The sequence below is a fragment of the Orbicella faveolata genome, unplaced genomic scaffold, assembly GCF_042242905.1.
Source record: "Orbicella faveolata isolate gen_17 unplaced genomic scaffold, um_ofav_v1 contig_25, whole genome shotgun sequence".
NCBI classification, from domain to species: Eukaryota; Metazoa; Cnidaria; class Anthozoa; order Scleractinia; family Merulinidae; genus Orbicella; species Orbicella faveolata.
Window position 1 is genome coordinate 16,241,916 of NW_028301553.1, and position 27,144 is coordinate 16,269,059.

At 39.6% G+C, this 27,144-nt stretch overlaps 2 protein-coding genes across 3 annotated transcripts in view; both read left to right on the plus strand.

Moving 5' to 3' along the window:
• Window positions 1-1,711: 1,711 nt before the first annotated feature.
• LOC110069236 (uncharacterized) lies at window positions 1,712-23,663 on the plus strand. The gene is made up of 9 exons (XM_089294841.1): window positions 1,712-2,030; window positions 2,636-2,756; window positions 3,771-3,896; window positions 7,287-7,457; window positions 11,530-11,585; window positions 12,220-12,269; window positions 16,100-16,209; window positions 21,742-21,798; window positions 22,901-23,663. The coding sequence occupies exons 1-9, from the start codon at window positions 1,731-1,733 to the stop codon at window positions 22,978-22,980; spliced, it is 1,071 nt and encodes a 356-aa protein (XP_089150967.1). The 5' UTR covers window positions 1,712-1,730; the 3' UTR covers window positions 22,981-23,663.
• A 2,150-nt stretch (window positions 23,664-25,813) lies between these two features.
• Window positions 25,814-27,144, plus strand: part of LOC110069245 (uncharacterized) — a 30,809-nt gene continuing 29,478 nt past the window's right edge. Inside the window, exon 1 of one of the 2 annotated variants that reach the window (XM_020776757.2) lies at window positions 25,814-25,895. The gene's annotated coding sequence lies outside the window, so the exon portion shown is untranslated. The remainder of the gene's footprint in view (window positions 25,896-27,144) is intronic. The other variant, XM_089294840.1, reaches the window with a different exon arrangement.

The following is a 27,144-nucleotide window of genomic DNA, read 5'->3' on the forward strand; positions in this document are numbered from 1 at the left end:
ATCAACAGCCGTAATTTCCACGTCATCTAAGAGACCTTGGGATGTACGAAACACCTTTCAAGCTTCATTCCACTGGCTTAAATTTTTATAATAATACTTTTTTACAGAGAGGGTGGTGGAAAAATCCCTTACCCCTCCCAATCGGCGGTGAAAGCTCAAAGGAAGCACGGTCTGAATAAGGTTATAGCTGAAATAAACGCTTTTCTGTACGTAACACACCAGAAAAGTTGTAAACGATGCATTACGGCCTGAGAAATTGAATAAAACATTCAGGTGCGCCAACCACTAATTGATTTAACTAATGCTAACGCCGGCAATTCAACAGTAGACAAATAATTTGAAAACAGCATGATACAGTTATTTATACCGTACTATAGAAAATACAGCCAATCAGAATACAGGAAAGCCGTTGTATATTCGACGGTATTACATCCAACCTTCCCATCATGCACCACGCGTATGTCGCACTGACCGTGTTGGCCACTGGATTTTCCATGGCATGGTATAAAATAGTTATGCAATGCTCTCTCGTGGTATATATAAACAATAAGCTCCACTTAGCGGAAAAATATGCTCGGATATTTGTCCGTGGACATTATCTGTTCCAAGAAGCAAACAGCTTTCCGAGAGCGTAGCTCGGTGAAAACTGCGAGCTTTGAGGAAAAGATAACGTTCAAGGAAAAATATCTGAGCTTATTTTCGCCTCAAATGGAGGCTATTGTGTTTGTTATCCTTCAAATATTTTTCGCAAAAGGCGTGCGTGGTTTTGATGATGGGGAAAAAATATCCCTCGGATATTTCCCTCTTTAGCTGGGGCATATTCAGTCACATGACGCTTTTAGACCAATCGCGCGCGGGCAAAAGTGCTTGATGGATTATAACATGGAATATCTCCTCATGTGTACTTGAAAGGTCAATCGGCTAACAGTTTTGGTCGACAAATGTTACGACAAAATTATCAAATTATCTTCCTTTTGAATATTTTGGCTGACAAAAAAGTACCAAATAAAGGTTCCTCGATATAATAAAAATCAAAATATTAGCGAAACTAAGCAAATGGGGCAGAATATCAGAGCAAAATTCTGCACTTTCATCAACCTCTTCAATGCAACCCCTTGGGCGCCATTTTGAATTTCATCCAAGCGGAACGTGACGTCACAGTGGCAGCCATGACTCAACCAGTGTTTTGCTTAGAGACGCCCCCTCCCTCCTGGTCGCGTGTAATAGGGGACATGGATAGGAAACGTGGCAAAGTTTTTTTTAATGTTTTGGCTATTTCGTTGTATGTTTCTGTTGGCTATTTTGTATGTCTTTGTTGGTTATTTTGTATGTTTTTGTTAGCTATTTTGTTGTATGTTTTTGTTGGCTATTTTGTTGGCTATTTTGTCGGCTATTTTGTTGGCTATTTTGTTGGCTACTTTGTCGGCTATTTTGTCGGCTGTTTTGTTGTATGTTTTTGTTGGCTATTTTATCGGCTATTTTGTCGGCTATTTTGTTGGCTATTTTGTTGGCTATTTTGGGGATTGACCCTGCTCAGAACCTGACAAAATGCACGGGTAGCAATGCGTGCGCGTACACCTAGCCAACAGCAGCATTGCGATTATGTTTGCTTCTTTGATGTTTACCGGTCTTCCTAACCATTTCCCTCTATTAACTATGTAAGGAATGATAATCATCCAGGAACGATTCCTTGCCTTGTTACTTACAGGACGTTTCACTTTCAACACGGCATGAATTGTTTACTGTGGTTACTGGTCTCAGTTGTTATGACACATGCCAATCAGCATTGTAAAGAGACCTTGTCAGCAAGAGGAAGTTACTTGAAGGGTCACGTGATATCAAGTGGAAATGCAGCCAATATTGGCGAGTGTTTGGGCAAATGTGCGAGAGAACCTCGGTGTAAAAGTATTAACTTTCGGTTAGAAGGTTTGCTCTGTGAGCTGAATGACGCCGATAAATCAACGCACCCGTGGGATTATGGACCAAGGCAAGGACATGTATACAGCAACTACCCTTACCAGACCCCCGAGGTTAGATTTGCTGTTAATCGGGCTGAAATTTAATTTCTTGCTGATCAGTTATTACCAGCGTGCGTAACTGAAGTTTTTTTTTTAGCAAAACTGCTTATGTTTCCAGACTAAGGATATTGCACATCAATGCGAGGCTAAGGTATTAAATGTACAGCCTATTATTCAAATTTACCGCCATTTCTATAATCGATTTAGCATCAAGCCCACCTTGTTTTACGACCTTCTTCTTCGCCCAAACCCTCAACCTCAACCCTATGTTATCATTTTTAGTTGATAAATGCCATTTGTCCTTCTACTTCGAATTCCGATCGGTTTTCCTTGAGTGGAAAACGATACTTCAAAGACTAGCATTGATGCAGTGAGTAACTGAAATCAGTTTGCAATGAGACAAAGAAAGACAATCACTAGAGTCCACGATTGTCCATGACCTTCCGTATGCTGGTTGAGCGTTCGGTCAGCAGGAACTAGCTAGAGAATGCTAAAAGGGCAGAAGAAGGTGAAAAAAATGGCGACAAGACAATTAGTTAATTTTAATTTATTAATTTGCCAATTTGGGCTGGTCTGATTTTTTCTTGTTGTTGTTGTTGCTGTTTTTAATTTTATAGTATCAGTCATGCGCAGAAATAAAGTACGCCCATAAAGAAGCAAAAAGCGGTCTTTACTGGATCCCAGTGAAAAACAAAATGGAGCAGGTCTATTGTGACATGGCAATGTTAGACAACTTTGGTAAGGAATTCTTGTTAGTCATGGATAGCCTCTTAACATAGAAAATCCATCGCACGCGAGTAGAAGAAGAGAAATGCCTAAAGCTTCTTTCGCCAGGAATTATTTTGGTGAAAGTAAAAAGAATGAAGCAAGCTTTATTGTTACAACTAGATTGTCCAGTTTCTTCCTCTGCGCACACTCAATGTTTGTCGTAATAACACAATTTAAACTGCGTGCCCTGTGATCGGATCCCGAGCGCTCCTGGTTTCAAGTGTTAGAGGGGTTATGTCACATAGCACGCGCGCTAGTCCTAGTACCTAATTCCTATTGAGCCATCATGAACGAAATAATCTCTATATCTACGCACGGTCGTGCGTATATAACATGACGTGAGCGGTTGCAATTTAGCTGCAAAATTTCCGTCGAGTTTAGTGCAAGTTCCTTTTGTTTACGATTCGGCCATGTGAACATTATTTTGAACAATCCAGACCCTACTTGGAGCCTTTGACTTTTGCCAAGCTAAGATGTTTACTTAAACTTGAGTATTTTAACTTTGTTTGTCTACATTTTCATTGAGTATTCTTGATTTTATTTACCGACATTTTCATTCTAATTAATTCGAACAAGCGAATTTTTCTTTGACAAGTTTAGAAACAAGGTTAAACGTTTTCTTGCAACTGTTTCTGAGCTGATTGTGGCGTGTTAGGATCCTAATCACCTTTGTTTTCCTTCACCGTGCATCTTGAGAACTTTGTAGTCAATCACAAATAAAACATGTTTTAGCGTCTAAGTTATTTTTGCCATGTTATAAAGGAATTGGTTCATGCTTTTAGCTGTGCGTATATCGAGTAATGAACGCACTTAGCCCGGGAAGTTTGGAGAGCACTTAAGAAGGCGATAGCCGAGAGCAACTCTGGCTTCTTTCGTGCTCTCCAAACTTCCCGCGTGCATCCATAACTCGATAGCATGAACCAATTCTTTAGTGTTCTTAGGTGAACTCTTTTGTACTCACTGTTAGTGTCTTTATCCATTCAGGAGTTGGAGTACAGTACCGCTCATGCGCAGAAATAAATAACGCACTTGAAAAAGCAAAAAGTGGTTATTACTGGATCACAGGGAAACACAACTTGACGCAAGTCTTTTGTGACATGGATAACCATGGTAGGATCTGATTCACAGTGCAACTTTCTAACCTGAAGTATCGATAAAGTGATGTTCCTTCCCCTTAATCACATATAATTTGGAAAACTGGAAAAACGATCTCTGGTTAAAAATTTGTTTAAAACGAGCTTTCGACTACCAGTCTGTAGTCTTTAACGAGTAATAGATAGAAAGCGCGAACGTTAAAATATATACTGAGGAAAGTGCGAAAAAACAAAATTATAATAAAAAACAATAGAAATGCTTGTGTACGAGTAAAAATGCTAATGTGAGGTTCAAAATAAAATTGAATATTGTCTTGGTAATTGTTTCGCATTATCGTCAGCATGGTTCGTAATTGCTGTGTGCCAGGATTCCAGAGTTTTTCTAACACGGGAATATCCCTTGTCAATCACGCGTGCATTGTTAAAGTCGATGGAATGGTCGTTCAACCAGGCATGTGAAGCAATGTTGGAACCTTTTTTAAAAGTTTTTGTGTTTCTTATATGTTCTTTCTTCCTTGCTTGTAAACATCTACCAGTCTCGCCGATATAGCTCCACGGACAATCGGCGCATGGGATCTTGTAAACGACATTTGTTTGTAGTTCCGTGGGTGGTCTTGATTTCGGAGAAACAAACTCTTGTTGTAATGTCTTAAGGGGTCTGCTTGAAGTTTGTACTCCATTGTTTCTTAGGAGTCCATTGAAGTGAGACACGCCAAAAAGTTTACTAACCTCAGCAAGGAGACTGACACGAACCAATCCACACCTATCAACAAAGATAACTGGGTTGTTAATCTATCCAAAAAGCCACTCTCGACTGACGAACGTTTCATCTTAGAAAAAGGCCCGAAATTTGCACCAACTCCACGAAAGATCCCGCTTAAAGACATTGTCGCCGAGGTAGAAGCAGCCATTGCCCGACTTCCGGATGACACCAAAGATTCCATCCGAACGTCCACCGCCTCCATCCTTTACAGAGCTCGTCTGCCGGTCAAAAACAACATCTCAAAAGCTGAAAGAAAAGCCCTTAAAAACCTGAAGGAAGACGACACTCGCCTAATAATGAGAGCGGACAAAGGTAACTGTTTTGTTGTTATGGATAGATCTGATTATAACGAGAAAATGGAAGCCTTACTCAGTGATCACTTGACTTACCAGCTCGTCCAGAAATCTCCGTTTGCCAAAATCGAAAGAGAACTTAACCACATGTTGCTAGATCTCAAGAAGAAGGATAAGATTGACGAGCCGACTCATCGTAAACTTCGATCCACGGACACTGTTCCACCCGCCATACGAGGTTCCATTAAACATCACAAACCAGGTTACCCTCTTCGGCCCATTGTCTCCTGTATTGGTTCTGCTCTCTATAACACATCCAAATTTCTCACCGACATCCTGGCACCTATCCAGAACTGTAACGGCTACTCTGTCTCCAACTCAATTGAATTTGTTGACCAAGTCGCTAATATAGAAATCTCTGTTGACGAAGCTATGGTTTCTTTTGATGTCGTCTCACTCTTTACTGCCATCCCAGTTAAGAAAGCTTGTGAATACATCAGAAAAAAAACTCAATGAAGATACAACCCTACATCTAAGAACCAGCCTCACTACAGATGATATTGTTTCTCTTCTGGACTTTACTCTCTCAAACAATTACTTCGTTTACAATGACTCCATCTACAAACAGATCCATGGTTGCGCAATGGGCAGCCCTGTTAGCCCTGTTGTTACAAATCTCCGCATGGAAACAGCCATCACTGCCTCCTCGACACCTCCAAAAATCTGGAAGCGTTACGTCGACGATAGTTTTGTCATAATAAAGAAACATTCTGTCGCACCCTTTCATGACACTCTTAACTCAATTGACCCAAAGATAGCCTTTACCATTGAACCTGAGAATAATGGACAGATACCCTTCTTAGACACCCTGGTATCCAGGAACAACGGCGTCATAACCATCGATGTTTACAGGAAATCTACTCACACAGACCGATATCTGGATTTTTATTCACACCACGAAATGAAACACAAGCTGAGTACTGCCACCACTCTCCTGAATCGTGCTTCTAATCTCCCAAGTACCCCCGAGGGAAAAGCGAAAGAATTAATCCACGTCACTAATGCTTTGAAATCGAACAGCTACCCACCATCGGTCATATCTAACATCTTGAAGAAGAAACTACCCCCGGTAATCACACCATCTCCAGAAGAATTGGTAGGAATGTTCTTTGGATGGGCTGATCCTTCTGACTTACACGTTGGCTCGGCAGTTTTACCTTACATCAAAGGCCTAACTGAACCTCTATCAAGACTCCTAAGAAACAATGGAATACAAACTACAAGCAGACTCCATAAGACATTACAACAAGAGTTTGTTTCTCCGAAATCAAGACCACCCACGGAACTACAAACAAATGTCGTCTACAAGATCCTATGCGCCGATTGTCCGTGGAGCTATATCGGCGAGACTGGTAGATGTTTACAAGCAAGGAAGAAAGAACATATAAGAAACACAAAACCTTTAAAAAAGGTTCCAACATTGCTTCACATGCCTGGTTGAACGACCATTCCATCGACTTTGACAATGCACGCGTGATTGACAAGGGAAATTTCCGTGTTAGAAAAACTCTGGAATCCTGGCACACAGCAATTACGAACCATGCTGACAATAATACGAAACAATTACCAAGACAATATTCAATTTTATTTTGAACCTCACATTAGCCTTTGTACTCGCACACAAGCATTTCTATTGTTTTTTATTATAATTTTGTTTTTTCACACTTTCCTCAGTATATGTTTTAACGTTCGCGCTTTCTATCTATTATTCGTTAAAGACTAGAGACTGGTAGTCGAAAGCTCGTTTTAAACAAATTTTTAACCAGAGATCGTTTTTCTATTTTTCCAAATGTCTTGTCCTGGTTACTTATCTATTTTTAAACACATATAATCTGTTTAAGGTGCGGTGACTAATGATGAGAGAGTTTGACTCTCAACAACAACATCAACGACAACATTTATTTATACCAAAAAAAGGAAAGAAGAATGCAATAATTTGAAGCTTATAAAATGATATTAGCTGCCTGTAGCAACCATAAGGCGCCTGGGCGCGTCTAGTTTGCACGCTGGCCGTGGGTCATGGTGCTATGCTAATTCTTGAGCAAGACAAGTTACTCGATAATTTTCTGGCTCGCGGATACCGGTGAATTCATACTAATCAGTGTGTCCCTTCATGCTGCTAACAGTAACATGTCCCTTAAGCGCCGGTATTTGTGGGTCTTTGGTCTAAATTCTCTGATCAGCCCTAAGGATGCTTTTTCCTTCACTTTCATGATATTATAGGGACTGATGACATAAACATTATTTTATTTTCTAAACATTCTCGACTGAAACGTCGTTTTTCACGCAGGTGGAGGATGGACTTTGGTTGTAAGCATCAGCTCTTTAAACAGAAATCATATCACAGACGGTCAACATAACTGTTTCAAGTCAAGCAGATGTGTACCGTACGAAGATGTGGCAAGCATACCCAGTCGAAAGATGAAAGACGAAGATATTCACTGGATTGTTCCACACGATGGTATATAGAAATATTAACTTAATAATCAATAGAGCAACACTGGTGAATTGTGCCCTTTTACCACCCACCGTGTTAATTATATCTGACTTCGCTATTGGCCACTTTCCGTCACCATTGTTCTCCCCCCTCCACCTCACCCCCCAAAAACTTCATCCAGTCATTTTCCTTGAGCACCTTGTGGGGTGTAGGACACGCTTCATGTGATAGTTTTCGGCCGATCATATGTCGTCTCAGCAGGAGCAATGGTGGGCAATTTCCGTTTCTCGACCGATTTCTGTGCTCATCAAGATAATCAAACGAACCTCATCTGGGAGCTGCTAGTGTAATATCTGTAGGTTAGTTATTTGCCAAGTCTCAATTGCAGGTAAGTATTTTTGGTATCAAAACTAGTCAATGAAAATCATGCTATGTTGAAAACATTTGTTGAACGAATGAATGAATGAATGAATGAATGAATGAATGAAAGAATGAATGACTTTATTTAAGTGTTAATTGTATTTAGCTTAAAAGAAATAATTGGGGACACTATTTACACATTAAAACATATCTTACATAAAGTTAAAATTATTTACAATTTAATTAATAAATAAAGAATAAATAAGTAAATGAAATATGTGAACTTATAGTATGATATAAAAACTTGAAATTTATCAAATATATATAAAATGTAAAATTTATAGCAGCATAGCAGCACATGTACTGTCACATTTGTTACAATCACCTATTAAGAGTGTTAGGTCTTTGCTTTTAATACTGTTTTTAAAACTCTTAACATTAGGTTTCTCTCTATCACTATGGTGTAATTTGTTCCAAAGATGGGGCCCAAACTATCGCACAGAATGTTTTCCACAATGTGCTGTGCGAAAACGTGGAATATTAAAATAAGCGTTTGCCACACTTGTTTGACACGGATATTCTTTTGGTCGTTTGGAGGGAAACAGGGATCAGTATTCTGGATTATTTTTTGCGTGAAACTTTAGTTCGATAGCTGAAATGTAAGAAAAATCCGGCGGTCCCAGACGAGCCCCGCCGTTTCAACGGCCAAAATCGGACTTGAAGTTGTGGCTTTTTACTTGATTTGTCAGATGTTCGCGGAATTTCGCGGGAGTTGGTGGTGTGATTCCTGCTCTTGTTTTATCACGATAAGTGTACAATTTTGTGACTCGGTTTGTTCCTTTTATATTTTAATGTTTCCTTGTCAGTAACTGTTTTTGTAATGCGTATGCATGTTATCCGTTTGTGTGGCCAATGTTCGACGTTCAGCGTAGCAACAAAACTGCCTCTGGGCCCTCTAGTGAAAAACACGACCAACAAGCAAATAGCTAAATGTGCAAGAGTTTTGGATCCTGCTTTGGATCACTTGTAAAGTATCATCTTGATCACAGTAAATTTTCACTATCATGAATTGTTATCTCACACAGAAATTTATTACTCTTGCTCAGTCATCTGTGGCTGGCTATTTTTACACTCCCACTTCTTTATATTTGTAAATCAATAAATAAGTGTTTACACATAACTGTCAATCCACCTAGATACATCTTCAACAAGAGGACAAACGGAAACTTTGTATAATTTGTTATACATACAAAGATCAATTAAACAAGAACCAGCCAGCCCATTATGTTTGAAGCAAATGAAAATTTCCTATGGGCTTGGATTCAACTTTGCTTTATTTCCAAAGAACTTACTAGATTTAACAGTTACCAAACAAGGAAAGCTACAGGGTGCTGCTGTTTTCGATATCAAATTTAGATTTTACCACAATTGCTACTTATCTCGCAATCTGATTGGCTAATTTGCCGTTGTCGATAAGAGTCCAGACAACGCTGCTCGCGTCAATGTGTCACGCTCTTAAAACATTTTCTTTGACTTTGATACTGTGGTAAAAAACAAATCGAAATTTGGTTTAGCGTGGTCTGTACTCTTATCGACAACGAGTACGCGTCATCACAGTAGTCCAAATGCTGTGGACTCACGTGGCGCAGCCGAGTGCCGGTCCACAACAAATTTTAACCACTGTGATGACGCATATCGTTGTCGATAAGAGTACAGACAACGCTGACGCACATTCGATTTGTTAAATAGATTGGACCAAGAAAGGCACTTAATGACATTTCAACTGACTTATAAAGATGCATAGCAATCCCAAGTTGTAAGAGCTACTGCAAGTGTTCCATGGAGTGCATCTGTTTTTATTTCAAAATGTTGTTGCAGTTTAGTTATCTCAATTCAAAACAACCCTTTGTAGAAGACCTGTGATACAGCTGTATGTATAAACTTGGTTACAGTCATTGCGAAGACGTGCTGTGGAGTCGGTTTCTGACAAAATATTTAACATCCAATGAAGAAAATGTAAAAATTTTTACATGATCACTGTGTTGTTGACCAAGACTTGCAGTGAATGAATGTTAAACTGGAGATACTTCAAATGACCTGCATAGCACTGTCTTGGGTAAAGACTTCCTTCTACATATGTTTTAAGGAATGCCTTGAGAAATGTCTATATTATATTCCCCATTTTTCTCCATTTTGTGGTTACTTTGCATAATGATGTCCTTCTTAGTAAGAGGTATATTATTTGGCCAAAACATTAATTTCATGTTGTTCAAATAGGCCGTCTCTCCATTGAGCCCTATTTCCCTTTACATGGCCTTACATTTACCGAGGACCCAGGAATGGACACTCGGAGCAAAGTACAAGTTACATCCAGTACCTTTGCTCAAGGAGACCAGGAGAGAAATCTCAGTCATCCGTTTGAGCATTGATATTGCCACTCTAGGGAAAATTCATTAGTAGGCCTTTAACTTTAAACAATTGATCAAGACCAAAATCGTGTTTATTATGTTGTCTACAAGATACATAGTTATATATAGTAATTTTGAATTTGTAAGTTAAACAAGAATATTTGCTGAAAGTGTGACTAGGTAGATCTTGGTACAGGGGGCCAGTGCAAGTATTTCTTGCCACTTACATTGATTACCTTCAACTTAGGGTTTGTTGATGAAAACCATACTCTACTTCCACAATTATCAATTTACCACTATGTTTTTTTTATTCCATTTATTTTAATTTGTTTTTGTTAGTTTGAAAGAACCATTACTTTGTTACAACATATAATAGCAAGCTGTTGATCAGTGATTACTTTTGATCAATGCGAAAAGACAGCGGGCGAAACTCGATTAAGCTTTACACAAGTTTTCAAGGACAAAACATTGCTTGTTTTCGAATTATTCTCTCCTTTACTTTGTAAGTTTTCTCAGCTCTCTTAGAGTCGAACAAAAAATATCTGTCAAAAAACCAAGAAAGTGCACATTTTATTGACCAGCGATAAACCGATGTACTTCATACATAAGTCGAGATATCTGAGAAAGAAAGTGCCGAGGTTAAGCTCAATTCCGTACAGTTAAGATCGAACTCGAAGATGTCAGAAACGGGAATAATTTTCAGTTCAACCGTAGAGATTCGACGTACTGCGAAGCTTCGATTCCTGAAATCAATTGTTCCGTACTGAAAATGGCGGGTTTGTGAATCGAGCAGAAGACATTTACGAAAGATTTAATATGGATGCCTTCCTAGATTTCTTTCAGCGTCGGAAGCGAGAGATCCTCATTTAAGTTATGTTTCCATATCACCTTCAGCGCACGGAGATGTTTGCCGTTCAACGATCAGATGAAAATGAGCCCGAGCGAACATTTCTCCCGGCCCGTTTTGCGAGTCGTGTCCAACACCACCTGAGCACTACCAACATGGTTCCAATATATTTTGGATAAGATTACTTTATAAATCGCTACTATAATTTTGATTTAAAAGACTTTTTCTCACATGTATTTCAATTTTTTTAACTCCACCAAGTGGCGAAATTACTATCTCCGCAGCCATATAGCTTTAACCGTACAAGCAGCCGTGTTAATCACACTGTCGATAGTTTCTCTGGCAAATATTTTTGTCAACGGCATAAGGGCACCACGATCAAGGCTAAATATAATCGGCCTTGCATTGATTAGTTACATTTAAATATGGTTAAATTTAATGCTTTTGCCTTTTCTATCTGCAATTTTTCTTTTTCTCGCAGGAGTTTTCAGAGTTGACGTTTTGAAGCCCTCGGCGAATTATTCAGTCTTTTACAGGGTAAACATTACCTACTATAAGAAAGGTCGATGTCACCTTTTTTCTTTTATTTAGCTGCCCATTCAAGCTCTGGGTTTTTGGTTATTTTGGGTAGCTATTAACTTTTTCAATAGTTTTATTTAATACAAATTACTGTTGTTGTAAGTGTGCCCTTCCTTATTGGAAATATATCTTTTTTGGCGCCATTCTGCGTTGTATTGATGTTTAATCATTAACAAATAGATTCCATGTTGCCGTGCGTCTGTTCAGTAATAGATCATAGAGGATGTCAAAATGTGGTAAGAACAAAAACGTGGCATAAAAGTCAGGGGAGTGTGTTACTGATGTTCTTGCCACATTTTGACATCTTCTGTGATCTCTGATTACTGAACAGACGCAGTGCAGATATTGCAACATGGAATCTGCTTCTTTTATATAGTGATGAAACAAAAAAGAGTGTTAGCAACGTCATCTATGCCTCTGTCGTCCAAGTGATCATAAGTAAAAGCCAATCAAAATGCGAGAATAATTTGACTCATTATATAATATTGAATATCAAATACACATGCTTACCAAAATTTAGCTGCAAAGTAATAAACTTTATGAGAGCTATATTTTACTTCATAGTTGCTTTTTCTTTTACATTCTCCTACAGATACCAAGTGGAGCGATACATTTTAAGTCTTCCTGCACAGGTGGAAATGGGTGAGATAGATATCCAACAGCTTATTATCATTATGTATATGAGGGTTTCCATGCAGTTGTTGCTAGTTTTCATAATTCACGGCCAAGTTGTTTAAAGGACGGAAAACGCAATGCAATTGATAAATCGCTATCCAGTGGATAGCGAGTTTGTTTTGTCAACACTCATCCGCTCATGATGGAACCCACTGGTTAAACGGAAGACAGCCGAACAGCTTGCAACGGTCAATGGAGGAGGATACGAGAAAAGCAGGCTATAACTGGCAACAGTTGCAGAGACAGTCACAAGACAGAGAGTGCAGGGAGACATCCTAAAGAACCTCTGCCCCCACGGTGTGAAAGGGTTTAATTCAGTCAGTTATGACTGGATAAGTAAAGGAATGCCTAAGTCAAGGAAAGACTGTCCTCGCACACTGAATGTAATTCTTTCCCTTGCCCTCTATTAGTTTGAGATTCAATCAGAAAAAGTCCTTACTAATAAGGTTGCACTATGAAGAATTCCATAAGAAAGTGACAATCACCTCTCCCCGTCCGTCCGTCCGCCTTTCAGTCTAACCGTTCGTTCATCTATCCGTCGGTGTGTCTGTCCGTCTGTCTGTCTGTTGTCGAGTTATTTGGGCTTACAGCAGTCTTCAGTGAACAACACGCGTTTACTTCAAGACGCCATCTTTAATAACCAACATGCATCTCGCACGTAACTAACTTGAACGATACCTCATGTAAGCTAAGAAAACATCTCCCCCCATTGTTCAAGAGTATCTAGGGAAACTAACAGAGCATGAGAAGACTGACAAACGATCTATGGAATCTTATAACACAGCGTCATCTCAAGCTAAACCTAGATTCTCTCTAACTTTCAGCGATGGTTTTATAATTCTCTTTGGCCTAGTAGCTAGAATGGATGTTACAGGGGGTACTTGAATTTCTCCCTTTGTAACGGGAATGTCCTTCCGAACAGGTATTGCCGCTTTGTCCCCTGCGGGAACTTGGTTCACTATTCGTGTCGGTCGCTCATGTTGCTCCTGCTGATTTGGCAGTGGAGTAAGGTGAACACGGTTTCTTCTTATCGTGCTGTTCGGTGTTTGAAATTTATACAACCGCGGTGTTGATGCTGCTTCAATGACTTTTCCTGACCGCTGACGAAAACTTCTTGCCCGGTCCGATTGAAGGCAAGGGTTTGGCCTTGTACCTGGTATTGAACACTGTTTCCTGCTTCAATTTGCTCATGCTCTCTCGTGCACGCATGTTATCTAAATCAGGCCACTGTGGGTTCAGCTGGGTGTGGAATAACGGAACGCTGTTCCTAATGTGACTTCCCAACAGAAAACCGGGGCAGGAGAGAACTTGCATGCTAGTGGTGTTGAGCGATAGGCTTTAGCAGGATCCTTTTCCTTTGTTAGAAGATTCTTCACAGTTCTAACTCCCCTCTCAACTTCTCGATTTGCTTGGGGAAATCTAGGACTACTTTTGCTATGCTTGAATCCCCATTTCTTAGCAAAGCAAGAGAATTCTGCACTGTCAACGTGAGGACCATTGTCTGATCGCACTTGCTCTGGGATCCCATGTCTGGCAAATATCGACTTAAGTGCTCTAATGGCCTCACTTGACTTTGTAGTCTTCTGCATTGCTGCTACTTCCACGTATCTTTAGAAGTAGTCTATAACAATAAGGTAGTCAACACCTTTCAGCTCGAAGAGGTCTGTGGCTACGATTTGCCAGGGACGGTCAGGTAAGGGTGTCGTGATAAGCGGTTCAGGCTTGTTGTCCCTTTGAAGCTAACCCTGCATTGTTCCACCAGATCCTGGATTCCTCGGCTGAGTCCTGGCCACCAAACAGAGTTTTTGGCCCGCTCACGGCATTTAGTGATTCCTTGGTGTCCTTCATGGATCTTATCTAGTATCTCAAGACGCATGGATGAAGGGATTACGATCCTGGATGCTTTGAGTAGAATGTTCTGCACCATAGACAGTTCACCCCTGCTTGACCAATAAGGTATCATTGCGTCGTTAAATGAATACTTGTCAGGCCATCCCTCAGAAAAGTACACTTTGATCTGCCTGCAGACAGGATCCTCCTCCTGTGCTTCCATGATCTGCTGTAATCGTGCGTCTGAGGCAGGCAGTGATGAGATCACGCTTCCAATGTGTGCATGCATTTCGTCAACGTCAATTGTTGACTCAAATGTTTGGCTTCGGGTTTGGAGTCTCGAAAGCGCATCGGCTATGTACATCTTCTATGTGCATCTTCCGGGAACATGCATGATCTCCTTGAAATAGAATCTCATCAGTCGCATTCTAAATCTTTGAATTCTTGGTGGAAGTTGATCCAGTGTGTGAGTACTCAGGAGAGGCACCAGGGGTTTATGGTCTGTTTCCACAGAGATTGACTTTCCCACGATGTACTCCCAGGATCGTTCGCATGCTCATGTGAGCGCTAGGGCTTCTTTTTCGATTTGTGCATATCTGGTTTCAGTGGGCGACATCGCTCGCGATATGAATGAGACTGGCCACCAGGAGTTGTCAGGTTGTCAGGAGTTAAAGAATGACCCTACCTAGGTCAAAGGATGAAGCATCAGCTGCCACTTTGGTTTCCTTGTTTGGATCGTACAGAGCCAGTACTGGAGCTCGTGTGAGGTCAAATTTGATTTGCTCAAATGTTTTCTGTTGCTCACTTCCCCATGTCCACTGGTTTCCTTTGTGAAGAACGTCTCTGATGCTCTTTGTCTTGTCAGCGTGGTGCTCGGAAAACTTGTTTAGTTGGTTCACCATGCCAAGACATTTTCTCACTTCTTGCACGTTCTGAGGTGGCGGTAGGTCTGCAATTGCTTGCAACTTTTCAGGATCTGCCTCGATTCCACTGAAGCTTATAACGTGTATAAGGAGCTTGACTCTGTCTGTGCTGAATTGGCATTTGTCTAGGTTGAGTGTCACGCCAGCTTCAACCAGACGCTTGAGTATTGCTTCTAACCTCTGATCTTGTTCAGTCTGGTCTTTGCCATGGACTAAAACGTCATCTATGTTGCACTCCATGCTATCTAATCCCTAGAGGATCTGACTCATATTCTTCTGGAATTTCTCGGAACCAGAACTGACTCCGAAGGACAACACATTGAAACAGAAACGGCCCCATGGAGTGAAGAATGTTGGCAGTGGTCTTGATTCCAACGCTAGCTTTATTTGCCAGAATCCTGAGTTCGCGTCAAGTTTAGAGAACACCCTGGAGCCTGCCAATCTTCCGAGAGTTGTGTCTACTGCTGGAAGTGGATGGTTCTCCCTCTTGACGTACTCATTCAGACCCTCTTGACGACCCTGACCTTGCCATTGCTTTTCGGGGTCACCACCATAATGGGAGCGCACCAATCAGTGGGTTGGTCAACTCTGGATATGACACCTGCCTCCAACATGGAGGAACTTGGTCTGCCATATTTCCGTTTTGTCTGATTCTTCTTCAGTTTAAAGGCTATTGGGAACTTCCCGCTGCCACCATGTCGAGTTATTTTGGCTTACAAAAGTCTTCAGTGAACAACACGTGTTTACTTCAAGACGCCATCTTTAATAACCAACATGCATCTCGCAAGTAACTAACTTGAACAATACTTCATGTGAGCTAACACAACATCTGTCTGTCTGCATGTATGCCTGCCTGTCTTCCTGTTGTTTCTTTCTTTCTGTCTGTCTGTCTGTCTATCTGCCTGTCTGTCCACAGGTAAGTTTGTAAGGGAGTCAACAATACGTTTGTAGCTATAAATACTTATCGCTTCCTTATTTGTTTATACAGTATATCAAGTGACAATCAAATGAAAAATGTGATTACGTTTCTATATATTTTTTTAGAGGCTCGTGTCCTCGCATTGTTGTTTCTTACTCGTATCCATACCAGTGGGAATCCAACCGCTGCGATGGGATAAGCCAGGGATATCGTATTGCAGGAAGTTGTTATAAGGGTAAGCCAAACATAGTGATTATACTGTGCAATTTACTCGAAATTTACAATAATCACAATCAAGACTCCAACAGTTCCGCTACGGAATGAAACCTTGGCGGTAGAATAGGGAGTTGATGCTAGTCACAGCGCGCAGGTTTGAAGAAAAGAGCCTGTAACTGAAAAACTCGGGACTGCATTCAACCGTTAGCCTCCGATCCCCGATTCCACTCACTCAGGTTTTCGGAGTAGCTGATATAATTTTCGTTTCGGGCTCGGCTTTCCGGCACAACACGACTTGTGTTCAAGTCTATGATTTGTCGTGTCAAGCCATATCCACTATAACTTTCAAGTCACAACCTCGGTCCCATGGGATCAACGACCGTTTTCATTTAATTAATTCCGTCACTTAGATATTTCCTGTTACCTAGCTTCCTCCACTAGCGCAACTCCCAGCTCCACGATTTAAGACGAAATCCGATAGGGGATCGAGCAATTTTGGTTTTCCGTGAACAAAAACCTAGTACCAGAATAGTTTTACTCAAGAAAATATGATCTGAGCAGGACAAGAGATTATGATCCTTGTTACTTCATTTATAATGACCAAACAGGTGTCTTTCCTAAAATAGCCTCGCAGTTTGACCACGCGCTAAAATTAGATTGAAAAAGATTATCACAGGAAGAGGCCCATCTATGGCCGGGATGTGTTCTCTCAGATTATATTCTCCTGCTCATTATCATAATCTCTTGTTTTACTGAAGTATATTATAAACCTTTCTGCGTTTTCTAAAAGCCAAAGATATAAATAGGAACTTGAAGTAACACCAAAGACAATTTCTCATGGAATCTCGGGAAAATATATTTTAAAAATCAGAGAAATTGTGCAAACAAAATGCAGGTAAAATTTCATCATCAGTTTCAATTCACCAATACTTTCAAGTGTTTCTTATGAACTTTTCGACATTTGGTGTTGTTAGAAACAATTTCTTTTGAGAAGATGTTTAAAACAGTCGCACAGAAATTTGTTATGCGATGCAAATAATCTCGGCACAGAGCTTTTGTCCACTTGTAAATCGAACTTCTGGTGGATTCCTTCTTAAACACACACAACCCACATACAGTCGAACTTCCACTAACGGCCACCTCCATACAACGGCCACTTTTTTTCGTCCCGACGGACAGTCCATCATTCACTCTTATTGTTCCTCTCCACAACGGCCACCTCTCCATAATGGCAACGGCCACTAAAGCGCATCCCAAACTACCAAAAGAACCTCTCGACAACGGCCAGTTAATCAACGTCTGACGAATGATGTTTACCAAACCCCATGTTATATTGTAAAAGGTCGCGAAATTTGATCGGTACCGCGCGTTGTTGGTCTCTGTTTGGTTTTTGTTTTATTGATATATTTTGATTGTGTTAGGTATTTCCATGCTACAGAAAGCGTTTTTGAAATATAAAAATGTTGTATCCCAACAACAACAACAAAAAACGGGTATCATTTTACACCCCTACCTCCCATAACGGCCACCTCTCTATAACGGCCACTTTCGTCTGTCTCCAAGGTGACCGTTGTAGAGAGGTATGACTGTATACTCCCTACTTTGCTGAGACAAAAAGCTAACGCTCAAAAGGTCATCTTCAAAAACTCGCTGCAGCGGTTGATTTACTTTTATCAACTTCAACTGAGTTGTATTGATATACACAGGCGTACGAGGGGGGGAGGGAGGGGCTGTAGCCCCCCACCTCCCGGCTACGGAAAGAAAAGGCTCCAAGTGGCCTATACTCATACGCAGGAGGTTATAACTCGTATAAAATAGATACGCAACGCGTACATAGTCAGACAAGCAATTTGAAAACGTTTGTCATCTGACAACTAGAAATAATACGGGAGAAATGCTTATTTTAAAAACGTGCATCAAAGATCTAAGATATAGATAATTAAGATGCAGGAGAGAAGATAAGTGCTGTAACGCAATATGCCATCTTTATTACAAGGATATCGTCAGGCGAATAACAAAGCAAGCTGAGTCGAAAAATTATAGATAGAAAATTAACACACGATCAGAATTGCGAATTGGATGAAATTTCCTTTTTCATAGCAATTCTGAACTTTAAGCATATTTTGAGGCATTTTTTGTTCAAGTGTTAGACTTGTTTATGTTTGTTGTTAGGAATATATTCCAGTACTGGGCCATTGTAACAAATGTAAACTTTGCCTTATTTTTATTAGATTTGTAATTTGATTTTAAAGTATACTTGAAACTTGATTAAATAACAGTACTCCTCAGTAAGCACCTGGCGTTTTAGTATGTTATATCATGCAATGTTATATTTCCGAGAATTAAAATATTATTATATACATATCCTTACACGTGTTTCTAAAAATGTAATAGGTTTCAATAATCGATACAAAATACAAGGTGTACTAGACTAACAAAGAAGCAGAAAAAGAAAAAAGAAAAAAAATTAAACACGCAAGTGTTTTATTACGTGACATTGTTCGTCACATTCTTCTTGACTCGATCCCAATAGGAAATCAAGCAATTTCAGTTTTTAATGGACACAAACCTTGTACCAGAATAACTTTAAGTATATTACAGTCCTTTTTGCATTTTCTAAAAGCTAAAGATATAAACAGTTGTCTGAAATAACACCAAAAACACTTTCTCATGAGAGCTCGAGAAAGTAAATCTCAAAGTTCAGAGAAATTGTCAGGTAAAACATAGGTAAAATTTCATCATCAATTTCATTTCACCAGTACTTTCAAGTGTCTCATATTTTACTTCAAAATTTATTTTCTACATTTGGTGTTGTTAGAAATGATTTCTTTTGAGAAGATAGTTAAAAGAGTCGCACAGAAGTTTCCAATACAATGTACATAATCTCGGTAAAAAGTTTAGTCCACTTGTTACTCGAACTTTTGGTGGATTCCTTCTTAACACCTAAGCTATTATATAACTATAACTGAACTGAACGACTTTAATCTGCATTTGATAATAGCGACAAGATAACGCCGAAACGTTAAAGTTATAGCATTTATTTTCCTTTTAAAATGATTTCTTTGTCACCGAGTATCTTTTGGGATTTGAGAGACAAAAGAAACTTGAAAATTTTGTCCTGAAATCCTCGGAGACATGCTAGAATATTGACATATCGAGCGTGGCCTATTACCTGCCCGTTTTGTTGAACACGTCCATTTACACGAAAAGGAAGCATTTTTTGACCAAAATATTAAGTATACAGAGCACGTTTTTAGTAAGTGATTCTTCGTAATATGTCCTTAAATCTCCAAAACCCTAAAAAATTTGAGACTTGTCATATTGTCAGATGGCGATCGACATAACAATGGCTTACCACCCCAGAAACACTTTCTTGCTGTTCATGCATACTCACAGGCCAGTTCAGAATCTTAACAACGAACTTAAGTACTGATAGGTACTTTCACACCGTACCCAATTGGGGAAAAAGCACAACGTTTGCGAAAAACGGCACCTTCTTGAAGAATCCAATATGGCGGACGGGGCTCCAAAGAGCGTGATAAATGTATGCATGAATAAATTTGCATGCACAAATGTGACACCAAAACGGAGAAACGGAGCCCATGTTATAACTCATGCGCCATACTGCGCATGAGTAATTATGTAAATTTTTGGGCAAAAAGCCCATGATTAGGGTCACGTCACTTAAGAGAAAACACTACAAAATAATGCTATTGGCGTAATTTTCAAAAGTCGTAAACATATACCGTTTCTAGTTAGGTACTTTTTTAAGACTCTCTGTCTGATTAGACGCCCGACCAGGAGTCTTTGGACTGTCAAGTGGTTTCTTCAGAGAGTTAGCACTTTATGAAGGTGGTATATATGGTACCTAAAATGGACCAAAAAGTTTGTTTAAATATGGTGAAGAAAGATCATTTGTGTGCTATTGCACTCAAGAAGAGAAATTAAATTTTGAGAGTTTTACTCAAAATGGTTGCTATTGAAACCAGCCACAGCCTTTTGAGGTAGTGTTTTACAGTATTGATGCCAACACTTCCTGCTCTTTTACAAAACAAGATTTGACTGTCAAATAAGCATATCGTGTAAGTTTCTGTTTTGTTCTGTACAATGAACCTAAGTTTTGACAGTTAAATCTTACATTTTCAGTGCTTTTTACAGGCTTTATTTGGAAATAACCTTATTTTATACCACACCCAGTGGACAAATCATCTCATGTCACGTGACAGACGTAAAAATTTTACGATTTTTTTACCGCAGTTGTGGGAAATATTCCTTTTCATAAGGGAAATGAAGCTGAACGAACACCATGAAAGGAAGAACTTTTCCTTTTAATAACTTTTAGATTATAATAGATTGAGACTGTTGATAGAAGTCATTGAGTAGGCAAGCTTTCAATACAACTATTTTTGGGATTATAGCAGTTTCATTAGATGTGAGAACTGTAAAAGTTTTTGTTTTTCATGCAATCTGAGTGGGTTTGCATTCCGATTTCAACACTCACGCATTCGAGCATTCGGACCCCATGTTAAGCGGCCGGACATCCCCTATTAAGTGGACACCAGCTTAAGTCCCAAAATTTTCCTCCCACACTTACTGTAAAATAAACCTGCACTCAGCGGTCACCTCTATTAAACGGACTCGGACACCAATATTAAACCATTTCGCTGCACAAAACCTGAAATAAGCGGACACTTTAAGGGCTCATTTCACTTCTAAAGGTTCAGCTAAGACTCCTTGACATTGTTCATCGATCTCGTTTTAAAGCTAAGTGATTATTCCAGATTGATGAATTGATCGACTAGACATTGTACTATGAGCAGTCTTAGCTAGGGTTAATAATTAACTATTATTGAACAACATACTAGAACCTGTTTTGAGCGGACAACTTGTAATAAGAGTATTAAGCGTACACTAGTGAGGTTCCCAAGGGTGTCCGCTTAATACAGGTTTCACTGTGTATGGGTTATTGGCCATGGATGGATATTGCCAAGTTCCTTTTTTGCGTGTCTATGGACCGAGACGGAGTCGAGGTCTTTAAACACGCCAAAACAGAACGCGGCTATTGGCCTTGGTGCATAGCCATTCAATTCCAGCTTGGTGTTTTTCCATTACCTTATCTCGCCCAGTGAACAGGCTTCAGAATATCCAGCACTGTCCCACACATAGTTTGATCAACAAGGTGGACAAAGAATAGAGAACACTATTTTCTTGCTGGACAAGGTGGGTAACCCCGAACGGGTAACATAACTCGGTTGCCCGCTCGGGTAGCAATCACAGCGCAAGACTTGGCTCATCTTGCCCGCTCACAGAGCTAGGTTAGCTGAACTGAAAGCTCTTGCTACTTTGGTCACCGCTCACAAATAGATTTTATTTCTTTCCGACTTTTATATTTCTTAATATTTTACTATTTTCATTACTTTACCTTATAAAATGTGTGCAAATGCCCTTTATATTGTAAAAAAGGAATTGAATTGAATCGAATAGCCATACGATACTAAACTGATTTGGCATGACTCTCAACTATCTTATTGTACTTTTTAATTTGGTACAGTGTTTGATGGACACGATAACAGTGAATGCGGCAGTACCTGGTACTCCTCTAAATACTGTAAGTTTGCAACACTAATTATATTACTTTAAATACCTCACGGAATTCCCAGTCTGCATTTCATACACCGTAACTGTCCACAGCCTGCGTCTTTCTAATAGTGTCTCACAATTCAAGCTCTAGAGTTTGTGCCCTTTAATAATGGTTTTGTTATATAGACACGAGTGGAAAATACATCACCCGTAGAATTCATACGAAACTACATCCGAGACCCAAGAGGCGTAGTATCCATGGATATTGATAACCTCGTCCCCTGCTTTTTCAAGTTTGTTTGTCAGTGAACATAGCGAGCGATAGGTTCGTGTCTATGTAATAAAAGAAAGTTACACGGTAGCTTGAGGTCCCGGGGAGGTACTCCCAGAAAAATTGGGTGGGGGTTTGAGGCCCGCTTCCCAAAACTCTTGCCCTATTTATGACCAAAAACAGCGATTTTTCCCTACTCTATTAATGACCTGACCAAAAATTCGACACCCTATTTATGACCGTTGCGGCTGGCACGTACAGTTACCCTAAACATAATTTATAAAGCGCTTTTGATGATGGTCCTATCGATAATGATGAAAAAGTAGCTTCTACTAAAACATGCCCAATTCAAGACTAAAGTACAAAAACCATACCCTCTTTATGACCAAAATCGATACCCTATTGATGACCAAAACGGCTGAAAAACCCTCACATACCTATATAGCCCATATAAGGTAGTACCCCCCCCCCCCCTCCTCCTGGGCTTGAGGTTTTGAATTTATTAACAATGTTTTACGAACGAGCGCAGCGAGAGAGTAAAATATTATTCTCACCACTCGAAAATAAAAGTCATATCTCGGGTATTTTTGCGCCGCCTTGTGATATCCTCAATTTATCACCGTGCCCGGGTGTTTACGTTAGGTATCAACGGTAGATCGAAATCCACTGATAATATTAGGCAACGCGAGCCAAACAGGGCATTATTAACGGATCGGTAAAATACATAATTATCAGTTATTTTCACACTGCCTTATAAACCACACGTCTCGGGTATTTGCTAATGTTGGAAAACCTTTGTTTATAGCTTCTGTTGACTCTATTTCATATCCTTTAATTTTGTATCTGTTGTGTTTTTTAGATACTCATCGCGTGTTGTATGGCTATTGTCACTCTAATGGAATTCATCACAACCTGCAAGGCCGACTTTTTGTAAAGTGAGCCTGACCATGCAGGAGTGATCAAGAATCATACTTCACCTTCCAACATCCAAGACTACAAAATGGACAATGGGATAAACAAACAAGCTCACTAACTAACGAACAAACGAACAAAGTAGTAAATTGAGAACTGTAGACCTTTGAATGTATATTTATACTTTTACTGATATTTCATTCAGATTTCCACTGTGTTCGTTGCTGAATTTGTAGTGTTAACAGTACTATAAACTAGTAATAATCAAAGATTATGAGTGCGTTCGTCTTCTACGCCTGTGATATAACTTAAATAGCTGTCTGTTGCTGAAATCATTATCTTTGTGAACAGCTGAAGTTTTACAGACAGATGTAACATAATGACAAAGTCCACTGTAGTATAAACAATAGACTCCATTTGGCGCGGAAATATGCTCGGATATTTGTCCGCGGACATTATCTATTCCAAGAAGCAAACAGTTTTTCGAGAGCGTAACTCGTGGAAAACTGTGAGCTTTGAGGAACATATAATGTTCAAGGACAAATATCCGAGCATATTTTCGCGCCAAATGGAGGCTATTGTTTTCATTATCCTTCAATGTCTTTCGCAATACGCGCAGTTTTGAAAATTGGGGAATATCCTCGGATTTTCCCCAGTTTTAGCTGGGGAATACTCAGTCAGATGACGCGTTTTTTTGTTTATCGAATGATATTGCATTAAAAGGCCTTTTTCTTCAACACTGTGTAGTTTTCTCATTATTTTGCGTTGCGATAGTAATTTCTGAACAGTTTTTTGCGGGGGCTTATTTTCGGCCTGATTTTGCTGCTATCAGACGGAAAAAGTTTGCGGCTCAATATTTTTGGTTTAAAGCGAAACTGAAACAAAAGAAATTCATTTTTAAATAGTATTCGGTAACCTCTACTTGGGAGATAAAAATCGGCCGATTTTATTTTTTAGTCGGAAATCATCGGTCGTTTCTTAGGCGCAGGGTCTCTCAATAGTGGACATTCCCTCGTGAGAGCTTCTAAAAATTTTAAGAAAAGTCATTTGTCTGTATCGATACCGTGACATGTGTCCGTGACGCTTTTCCTGAGAGCCATGTTAATAAGTACTCTGTGACATGTCTACTTGGTGTCCGTATTATCAAGGTTTGACTGTGGTAACTTAGCAACTGTTAACTAATACTATTTACCTCTAAATTTGTATTTTAAGGGTTAAAATATACTTGTCAGACTACATAGAAAAACGAATAATGGAATAAATGCATGAACACAATTCAATAAACAAAACAGAAAATGTATAAACCATATAAAAAATTGAGAACTGCCTGCACCGGCACCCGTTAACCCAGTTCCTGCCCCCTTTCTTAGCGCCTCTGGGTACTTTTTGCTTTTGTAAAATCACTTAAGGAATACTGCAAAAATTCCTCCCATTTTCTCCCACGTCCGCCGCATGAATGAATGCTTGAATGAGTGCTTTATTAAAAGTGGATATACGCTTAGCTTGAGGGCTAGTTTACAGGTATTCCACCTAATAACTAATGAAAACCTAACAACTAAACAGCGCTGATATCACAATTCATCAGGTAAAATCACAAATTAAATACTGATTAAAGCTATTCAAAACTATTATTTCAAAACTATCATTACAATATCCAGCCATCTCTTTTCCCACCTTTGAGAATCCCACATTCCGCCATTTCTTTTACTGCCATTTTGAGAATTCTACATCCCATCGTCCCTTTTCCCGCCTCTCGTAGAGTCCTCGTACGCTCTACTCCCGTCCCAGCCCCCATTACTCGCACTACAACGTTCCCGCCCCCAGTCTTCCTCGGCATTTTCCTTTTGTGCCCTCCTTATGTCATCACGCTATCATTATCACCTCCTTGAAGTTTAAGACGACATTAATAGTATCAAACTGCAAAACAACAAACACACTACGCAATTACTGTATTTAAATGCCTCCCATAGAGACCCCGCCCCGCGTCACTCCTGGGTCCCGCCCCCTGTCCGCCCCCGCCGGAAAGAGAAAGAAAACCCCAGCGGTTTGCTAAGCAAGCAACAAGAAATTGTTGAGTTGTTTCCAAAGCTCTACGTCGTAAAAGGCAACTGCATCGACCTGGAGCGAGTGTGCTTGATCTTAAGCCTCATGATTTCCCTATCAATAATAAAATTAACGTTAAACTCGGTAAAGAAGAGGTTGAAGGAAAATTTATAAAAAGCCACAAAAATGTTATCATTTGGCATCCTTTAGCCTTGTTTGTTTTTTATGAAACGACTTAAGTTTATATTGGCAAAGTGCATAATGTTTTTCCGATGCTGACCAACGCAAAGGACCCTGGCTGATACACTGATGCACATCTCAGTCCAAGAGGGTTTGAGTTGCCCTAAATCAGGTTTCTGAATAGTTACATGTGCGTAAGTTAATTGCAATAGTGACACAAAACTGAACACTTGACGTACCATTGACTCAAGTTTAACATTTTTTCAAAAGAAAAAATAATAAAGAAATCAAAGCAGTGTAGATTGATGATTTCAGTTCAGTGGTTATGCAATCCAACTATTTTACACCATTAGCACGCCCACAAAGTCAGAATCTTAGGGTTTTTTTCAGCGGTTATTTGAAAAGCTCCGCGGAGCTTATTATAGACTGACCCTCCAACCCACGCTCTTTATGCAGCCGTTCCTGCGATTTCTCATGAAAAATTTGTAATTTTCTAGTTGACCCTCAAAACTCCCATTATCTGCTTTATCTTATACAAATACCGCCTTCGCTTTCCAATTAATCTCACTCAAGTGGATCTGTCGTGTTTAACATGCTTCTCCATTACTTCCCTGGCACGTGACTAAACATTGTTCTTGATCGAAAGGAACTACTTGTTATTAATAGCACGCGACTTTGCAGCTTTTCAAAGGAAGTACTTCCATCCAAAGTTACCCAAGGTAATTGTGCATAATAATATTGCTGACATTTTTAAGGTTAGGTTTGATTGTGCTTTGCAATTCTAAACTCGAAAAGAAGCCCTACACCGCGCGGGTCAGTTTTATAGGCAGCTTAATAACAAACCACAATACATACAGAAAGAACAACGTGACTAATGTTAAATGTTTTACATGTGATACAGATGTTATTGCTAGTCACTCAAAATGGCACTATAAGTTCCAGAATTTCAAATCTCTTGACGCGCTTTATGTAACTGCCGTGTCCGATGGACAGGAGCAACGCCTACTGACTTGTCGCCAAATTCTGAAGAAAACTCGACCAAGTAGATCTTGAATGTTTGTGCCAGCATTGCCGCGAATGAGTTCAAGCTTGGATCAATTTTCCTATTGACTGGGTTGCCAAAAATACTTCTTAAATAAGATTTTCTCTTAATCTTCAGAGAGACATAGAGCTGTCAAATAACAAATATTCCACGAGCTAGCGTTGGATACTGAAGGTCAGATAAATAGCAAAGGAGGAGCGTAGTGCCGAGTTTGATATAACCATCTCGTATCCACAAGGGCGAGTGGAATAATTGTGTTATTCAATTCTTCTTAATTTTGAAATCGACTTCGGATGATGGGAACGTTACAACTTTATCTAAAGGAAGTAAGGGTGCGTAAAAAAGCGACCAAACTTGTGGAGGGCTGGTTACTTTGTGAGTTAAATGAGGGCGTGCGTAAGGCGCGTGACTGTCTTTTTTTTTTTTTTTTTTTTTTTTAACCTCGCGCAGGTCGACTAAAAACGTCTCTTTCCGTAAACGATACTGGTTCGCGTGAAGATCCGAAATAACTGCTTAGTAAAAATTAATTTTGTTTCCAGTGCAAGTCAAATAAGCTCAGGTTTACAGGCTTATAGGTCTGTATACCAGGGCGACTGAATGTTTCGAAGCGAAACTGTGACCAGAAGCGATCAAGTTCAATGAAGTTAAGCGCGAGATCAAATGTAAGATAACAAACTTTATTGAATTCCCAGCTAATTTCAAATCATGTGTCGAAAATCCCTTCTCACTTTCTGAATGAAATAGTACTTTATGAAGGTATTCGGTCAGAAATTCATCTAATCTTATAATCCTATTATTCTATAATTAATGATTATGCCTGATTATTACACAATTAGTTTTGCAAATAGTAAAACCAAGACTGTGTAGGAGGTCTGTTACGTTTCGCGACAAATTCACGGACACTTTCTACAAGTAAAATGTCCATC